The sequence below is a fragment of the Lepisosteus oculatus genome, chromosome 11 (assembly GCF_040954835.1).
Source record: "Lepisosteus oculatus isolate fLepOcu1 chromosome 11, fLepOcu1.hap2, whole genome shotgun sequence".
Classification (NCBI taxonomy): domain Eukaryota; kingdom Metazoa; phylum Chordata; class Actinopteri; order Semionotiformes; family Lepisosteidae; genus Lepisosteus; species Lepisosteus oculatus.
In genome coordinates, this window is record NC_090706.1 from 20,972,945 (window position 1) to 20,981,656 (window position 8,712).

Genomic DNA, 8,712 nt, shown 5'->3' on the forward strand with positions numbered 1-8,712 from the left:
AACCTTTCTTCAAAAATTTACATTTTCAAAACTTCACATTCAGATGTTCTAATAAAAATGCATTAATAGAGCATTATGGACAGAGTATGCACGAACAACTAGGATAACATTGTTAGCTTGACAAAGTAATGAACACTCTGAAAAAAAGCCCATTTGACAGTTAGGATTTTTGGAAGCCATGTATATCCCATGCACTGCCCAAAATAATTTCATCTGCAAGTAATATCAGTCTATACATTAAAAAGTGATAGTAAACACCATCTCTCACCAGTAGTCAACAAACATATTTCAAAATTGTATCTCAGTATTTTTTTTCTGTAATACAGGTCTGAAATACAATGCAAGCAAAACTGAATTTCTTAAAAAATCACGTCTGAACACAGATTCAGGCAAACCAATTCTAATTTAGTTAAATTTCTAAGACTGGCTTGGAGCATACAGATTTTACTGAAGATTTTTTTGGGAAATGTTATAACTTAAATCAATAAATGAAACTGAAAATATTCAAAGTAGAAGTCTCAAACACAGTTCCTTGATTCTAAGCCTTCTAATCTCAGTTAATTTTATTAATACAAATATTTTTCCAGAAGAATAAAAACATATTCAACCACTTATTCATCAGAAATGAAAACTTAAAAGATACAACTTAGATACAGATATTTCAGCCCAATAAATAGAACTTAACCTGGAATTTGCTTCCATTATTCAGACATTTACAGTATGAGAGTTATTTAAGCAATGTTGATTTGATCTTGAGAAAGCAAAGCCTCTAATATTGTAATATAATATTCTACAATATCAGAAACAAATTACATACCCTCCCAAAATTTGAAGGGAAATATTTAGAGATTTATAAATGCGAAACAAGCACACTCCTAGTAAATTACAGACAATATTGTACATACAGTACATTAAAAAAAAAACAATCATGATCTGCAGCTTACCAGTGCATGTCCCGTTAGGAAAACTTGGACCAATGCAGACAGGCAGGAGTAATCTGCTAATGATAACTGGGTACCAAAAGAAACACAAGATGAAACATTTGTATTCTTAAAACAATGTCACCATTTTATATTTATTGTTGTACATTTTTTAGATAAAATGTACACAAATCACTTATATATTGCAGTGATCTTATGAAACATATTTCTTTCTGTAGTACAAATGCAGCCATTCAAAACAAGCGGGCAATACCGCATTATTTTTCGGTGCGCTTGACGCAGTTTACCGTATTAATACCGTAAATTCTCGTCTTTGTAAAAGTAACACCACAGCATTTCGCAATCACGCATTTGTTTCCAATCATGCAAAGTACAGTAATTTTTGAGAATCTCTGATTCACCATGCCTTTCACATGCTCAGAAAAGATATTAAATTAGGAACATTTCCCCTAAGCCAGTTAACTTGCCAGTATGTTTTGGAGTGCGAGAGGGAGTCATATCACACATATGGAGAAAAAACATGTAACCCAGAGAGAACATGCAAACCCCACACACACAGGACGGCAGGAATTGAACCTAGGACCCCAGTGCTGCAAGATGGCAATGCTAATCACTTCGCCACCATTAGAAATGGATGGATATTTTAGTTATCTTTCTAGTTCACAGGTTTGCATGCATAATTTAATTTTGAAAGCCACTGAGATACCAGGTACTACTGTTGTAATTATGAAAAAGAAACTTAAAATCTGTAATCTTTCCACTTGTAATTTCATTAGAAAGTACAACAAGTTTCTGCTTTGTCTAAGGATGGTATCAGAAAGTAGTCTAAGTGGTGAGAAAGCTGTGCTTCATGATAATTAAGGGACGTAAAAGTAAAAAGAGACGCTTCATATTGCTTGATTAATTTTAAAAACTAAGTTAAAAATGCAGACGCGATTGGAGCCATTAAGCGCTCCAGGCAGCACAACGTTCGTTCTGTACTGCTGAGCTCCGCACCTCCTCCCTCTCTTGGTGCCAAGCCAGGTCTAAATAACTAAACATATGAATGATAAAAGTTGAATGATAAAAGTGTCGCAGTTTATTTATTTTATTTGCTTTGGCAACACTGATTGTACCCATCGGTCATGCTAATGAAGCACCTTGAATTGAATTGGGGGAGGGGGAGGGGCAAGCGAGCTAGCGAACGAGCGAGAGAGAGAAACCAGGGGTGCGGAACCAGGGAACTATTTACATATTAAAACTATTTCCCAATTTTAATATGTGCTTTTGTATATTTATTGTCAATTAATTGTCCATAATATTGCTATTCTATTTTTTTAAAGAAATGTTTGTTTAAAAAAAATTCACAACACTGGCTAGATTTGAACACACAACCTGTGGGTTACTAATCCAGCGCATAGACCACCAGACTACCAGCATGTATTACTGTGTTACAGTACACGAATATAATTATATCGTTATTAATTTCTTTAGATATGCGATTCCATATTATATTAGCAAAAAAGCTTAAAACTACCACTTTTTTTCACACTATTTCACATGTTAGTTAAAGACTTCGATGCTTAAAATTTTTAGTGAGAAATGGAATACTGGTGTTTATTTTTTCTTTAAAGTACCGATTCCTGGAATCTGACTGGCTGACACCCTTCTGAAGTGGTTCCATAATATCTGGTATACGGAAAAGAAAGCGTACCAAGATCAGCCATATACTGTATGTTTATGTTCCAAAATCAATATCGTCTATGGCCTTCACACGTGTTATGCTCCTATTCTTTTTATGCTCGGCTACTAAGATTTCCCTTCAGTGGTAAAATTCCATGTAAATATTCAATACGAAAACGGGCACAGTAAAGACATTTATATCTTTCTACGACTGACCAACGCACCATGAGTGCCCCTGTCAGTCAACCAATCATGTACCACGGTATTGCGTGAGGACGTAGCCAATTACCCGGGGTACGTGTCTGCACTTTGAACGGCTGCATCTGTACCATCATGTGTAATGCTGGTCCAAGAAGAATCCAAAACCAACATAGAATGCCACAATTACAATTTTAATGAAATGTAGGAATTTATGAATTCCTATACCTTTTTACAGTTGTGTGTAATTTTATTTCCTTCAACAAAATGCAAAAGAGAAAAAAAAATCTGATTTGTTATTCAATTGCTAGCAAATACTCTCAACAGTCGTAATTATTGTATGTACTTTAGAGTTTGTAGATCAACACTACATTAATAACAATATAACCAACATTATAATTATTATTAATAATAATATTGTTCAATTCACCATAGATATCAGCAGAACTGTACTTGTGTGGAGCCTATTTTGTACCAAGTGACAAAAGAGTATTTTTTTGTGAGGATATATGGCTGATTGGGTTCATCATAATAAACAGTCAGTGTACCGGAGTTTATAGGGGCTTATGACTGACTTTAAATGAAAAAAAAAAGGACTAATGAATATTAATTATGAGGAAGTAGAATATGGTAATGTTTGGGACCATTCTTCTCCTAAGTCTTTATTTAAAATATAATTTTTAAACATTATTTTGAGATAGGGGATGTAATGGTTCTCTCAATACTACATTTGAAAGGTTTCCACACACAATAATTTTTCCTGTCCGATAAAGCTTATAGAGTTAAAAATATGCTAGTCCTCATCATTAATTATATTATAAAACATAACAAAATCAACTTAACTTTAAGTTCAGTTGTTATGATTTCTTGGTCCCATTTAGTCTGCTAAACTACATAGCAAAAACACATTATGATTAATTTAAAATGAGTATAGCAAGATATCCACTCCTGTCCTATTTTATTTCAGAAAGCAATAGCTTGCAGAATCATTGGTTATGGTTTCATTTCTTGGCTCCTCTTCCATTCATAATTGATTCTTTGATTGTGCTTATAGGTGCTCATGAATGTGTTAAGTCCTGAAGCTCAGCGAAATAGTTAACAACTTTTTTATTGTAAATATGATTTTCATGTGTTATTATTAAGGACAAGCAGTTTCCAGACTGATATCAACTATATTATCTCCACAGCAAGAAGCATACCTATTTTTATTGATATTAAACTTCAGTAAAGTTAGTAATTACCTTTTATCCAGAATCTCCACATCTTTTTCTGCCTTGAAGTAAAGCCAGAATATATGACCAGTTTATCTCTAATAAAGGAAAACAGAAGGGTGGTATTACCACATGTTTCATTTCCTTCCTTAATCTTGAGTTACAGCTGTGTCTATTATGTATATATAAAAGTGTTCCTGAGTTTCAAAACATCTTGCATGCATTACTGTGCAGATCATCAACATCATATTAAAATTAGCCATTGCAAACCTCTAATTCATAAGCACAAACTTATTTTTTAATTTGGCTTGTAGTTCAGATGTAGTTCCAATAATGGCACAAACTGACAAATATAAAGGTATTGCATACTTATTGCATTTTGATGCTAACTCAATGATTGAGCTGGCAATGTCAGCACTCTCATAACCTCCCTAACTTACAAAGAATGAAGAAGGAAACTGTTGCAAAGGTGACAAATGGGGGATGTGTACTAGAAATATGTGCACAGAGTTGCAGGCAGCCAGCGAGTATTTAGACAAAGGAGAGAAGGTGTGTGAGATTAGAATGTGATTTCTTCCCAAATGTTGGGCACTGTAAATAACATTCTATAGTTTGGTCAAATTCTCATAATAAAATTAGCCCATCATTTTAGATCAGTGATTCACATACCACTGGTGGTACACGGAGCACCCCCAGGTGGTAAGTCAGATGACCCTGGAAATTTGTTGTGTGCACTGAAAAATTGGGAGTTAAAAATTTAATAATTAAAACATTATGTAAATTTTCATCTGTAATTTACTTTATTGGTTTCAGAAAGCTTGAGACGGGTTTTCATATTTTCTATTTTAATAAAATTAGTTAATTTGTCAAATATACAGCCTACGTACTTAGCTACGTTGATACAGTATGCGCTAATACTTGAGTGTTCAGACTCCTCTCGAGCTTTCAGAGACAAAGCTTAGTGCCACATTCGCCAATAGAACAAGTAATCGAAAAGGAATACCTTGTAAAAATTAAAATTTATGTCAAGGCTGAAAGGAATAGATGCCAAGATTACTCTGATGAATCACGCACGCCTGGAGAACGAGGAGGATTATACGTTGGCCGCTATGGTTTTACCATATTTTAAGGGGTTTGGGATGGAAAAGGATTTAAAAATATTTCTTTGTGGTTTCTGAGAAGATGACTTGTAGGTGGTACTTTGGATTGATAAGGAGTGGTATTTGGTCCAAAACGTTTGAGAACCACTGATGAATAGTGTAATTGATACTTTGACATTAACTTTGAAATGACTGAGGAAATGACAGATCTGTCACAATCCTCAAAACACTGATTCAGAGCTTTTCAAACACTAAACACACAGTGACTGGGTTTCAGTTGCAAAGTGTTGGAGGAACTTGGCATACCATCTGCATAGTGTTGAATGAATGAGAAACATTAGATACAGTCTTGTCTTTGTTTGATCAATTAGATTGAGAGGAAATGAAATGAATGAGAAGCCCAAATGATATGATATAGGGAATAGCAAATCAACTAACAGGTGACAGTACAGCCACCAAAACTTTGCTAGCTTGAAATACGAACTCAGTGGTATACAGTAGAATACAATACAGAAACTTGGAAGTGTAGGAGCAATACAGATGCAGCCATTCAAAATGGGTGAGGTATTTCGCGGCATACCCCGGTGGGCGTGTCACAGTATCACGCGGTATCACGCATTTCACGTGTGTCACGTGACTAATTATCCGGCGTCGCCTTGTAAAACCGCCAGGGGGAGCCTAACCTCTCATGTACAGCATTTGAGCCTTTAATTTTGAACTGTGTATTACAGCATGTTAATCATCAGTCATTAAAATGTTGGTATATTTTATGAAAGCAAGATTGCTCAGTTGGACAAAAGTACACAATCTACCTTTATCAGAAATATTTATGCATCAAAGCCTTTACTGAAGATATTACTAATAGTATTAATAATGGATGACTTTGGACAAGCTGTATACTCAAAGTATAATTTCTTTAGCACATTTGTACAAGCACTTGGAATCTGTCCAAGCCATACTTTGTCAGGCATTTTGTTTTACTTAAACGGGGCATAAAAACTTCCTTGCTTTTAACAGGGCGTTTCATAATTTCTAGCTACGAAAATGATTTAAAATGCGACACCTATTATTCAACTAGAGCTTAAAATATCACAAGGAAAAATACACACCGGTATTCCATTTCTCCCTAAACATTGTAAGCTTCGAAGTCTTTAACTAACGTGATACCGGAGTCAACAAGCATACTTTTAGAATTTGATTAAAAGGGAATATAATATGGAATCGCGTATCTAAAGAATTTAATAACGGTATGATTATATCCGTGTACTGCGACAGGGCTGTGTAAGGCTGTTTCGCCTGCCTGATCATGCGAGCTCTCTTGTAGCCTACTGGTCTAGGTGCGTGACTACCAACTGGCAGGTTGTGTGTTCGAATCCAGCTGGTGCTGGACTTTTATTTTAACAAACATTTCTTCGAAAAAATAGGTAAGCGATATTATGGACAATCAATTGACTTTTATATTTCAAAATATCGCAACATGATCGATATTTGCGATATTTTGAACATATCTTCCCTTCTGACAGCGGTTCCTGCTTCTATTGTGTGTGTGTGCAACAGTAACTTTTTATAGAGAAATGGAGGCTGGACAGTATGCGTTACAATATAAACATTTATATTGATTTAAATCGTGTTCTGATTTAAATCGCAAACGCGTGTTTAATTATGTGTTTTTTAATCATGATCAGGCAAATGCATTTCTACATTTTCTGTATGAACCAGCTTAGAGGTTCATACAGAAAGACAGCTTGTGTTTAAATTGAGTGTAAGGTAATTTATGCTTCTAAAGTCATGGTCAGTATTGTTGTACTGTGCTGAACTGTGTCACATTATTTTATAGCGTTTTTATTGCGTTATTAAATCCGGTGGCGCTGTGTTAGTTTCCTGACTCACATTATTTAAACTGCGACACTGATCATTCATCTCTAAATAAACTTTATTTTATATAGCGTTTTAAGCGAATAGGTAATTAGATTGCTCATAAACCTAATCACTTTTTCTACATAAACACAGCGTGATTGCTCTCTGAAAATGCTTTTCCTTTATTTTTAAAGTAGGCTCAGATTTCAACTATAGATCGTATTATTATAAACTTTCTTGGAAAAATGTATTTTATGTAAACCATGTTTGCTATTAATTCATTTAGGGCTAAAATACGTTCATTGTCTTCTAATCGAGTCGAGTTGACATTGGAAGCCTGCCACACCCGGACCGTTAAACCAACGCATTAGCACGTCAAAGCCCATTGAGCCAGTATTGGCTTTAGTATCCCCTCCTTCTCCCCTCAATTCAATTCAATTCAAGGTGTTTTATTTGCATGACAGATGGGTACAAGCAGTGTTGGGTACTGTATGTATATTGTAACGCTTACGGCAGACAGGCACTGTGTAGGAGCCGACGCACCAGAGCAGCGCCTGCAATTTTTATATTTATAACTTAGTCAAGCAATACGAAGCATCTCCTTTTACTTAGTGCCTGAGCATACTGCAACGCGTGTGAAGCCCATAAACGATATTAATTTTGGAACTTAAACATACAGTATATGGCTGGTCTCGGTACTTTAAAGAAAACATACACACCAGTATTCCATTTCTCCCTAAATATTTTAAGCATCGAAGTCTTTAACTAACGCGATACCGGAGTCAACAAGCATACTTTTAGAATTTGATTAAAAGGGAATATAATATGTAATCGCGTATCTCCAGAATTTAAAGACCAGACAATCGCAAACTCATTTTCAATAAAATTATTTTATTCATTCAGCAGTTTGTGAGAGGGACATCCAGCAGGGAGAGACACACACACCGGTTTTCATTGACAACATTGTTTTTTTTTCAATTCCTCTTGTCTAACAGGAATGTTTTGTTTGTGGACAGACTGTTAGACAAGAGGAAAAGACCGCCTCCTCCTACGAAGCATTTCGTTGATCCGATCACGAATTATTTTCCAGTCGTACGCAGCGAGGGTTGAGAATCTCCGATTCACCATCGTACTAATGGTTTCCCGGAGATTGCAAGGCAAGGCACCTTTGCCTCTGGACCCATCGAAATTTACAGACGTGGTCCACCCCCAGTAAATTTCAAAAGTCACAAGATTTCGAAACACGAGGGCGGCGTAGCGGTCGGCTCTTGCTTTCCCGTCTATGCCGATGCACTGCAAGTACAACCCCCCCTCCAACTCCTGGGTGATGGGTAGCAGTTGGACATCTGGAAAAATTACTCGTCCCACTGGCATCTGTGAATTCCGCTGTGCTTCCTGGGGGGAGATAGCCGGCGGGGACAGCATCAACAGATTCCTGCGCGGTGGTGAACTGAGAGGCCGGGATGGAGTGTCCTGAGGCGGTGTGTGCTCTGCGGGGGGCAGAGCTTCCGCCAGGCATTGCAGCCTGCGCGGCGGGGAGAGGCACTTTTCGGAAGACAGCTGCTCAACTGTTTGACTGCTGGAACTCTAGCCTCCCAATCCTCCCCAGTAATGCATCGTAATGCTCCCGCTGCTGCCGAAATGTCTCCATACAGGTGCTTCTTCTACAGGTTGGCACCCTGGCCAGTGGCCGAGAGCAGAGACCCACGGCCTGTGGCAAAATAACATAATTCATGTAAGGAA

General features: G+C 36.7%; 1 protein-coding gene across 8 annotated transcripts in view; it reads right to left on the reverse strand.

The window, feature by feature from the left end:
• The window catches only part of LOC107077586 (adhesion G protein-coupled receptor E3-like), a 65,018-nt gene extending 60,897 nt beyond the window's left edge, over positions 1 to 4,121 (reverse strand). For all 8 annotated transcript variants that reach the window (XR_011191145.1, XR_011191146.1, XR_011191147.1 and 5 more), the window contains exons 1-2: positions 4,043 to 4,121; positions 945 to 1,010 (exon numbers count right to left, since the gene is read on the reverse strand). Coding sequence is in view for 5 of the 8 variants with exons in the window: in XM_069195922.1 (XP_069052023.1) it covers positions 945 to 1,010; positions 4,043 to 4,064 (88 nt within the window). In the remaining 3 variants the exon portion in view is untranslated. The remainder of the gene's footprint in view (positions 1 to 944; positions 1,011 to 4,042) is intronic.
• Between the last annotated feature and the right edge of the window lie 4,591 nt (positions 4,122 to 8,712).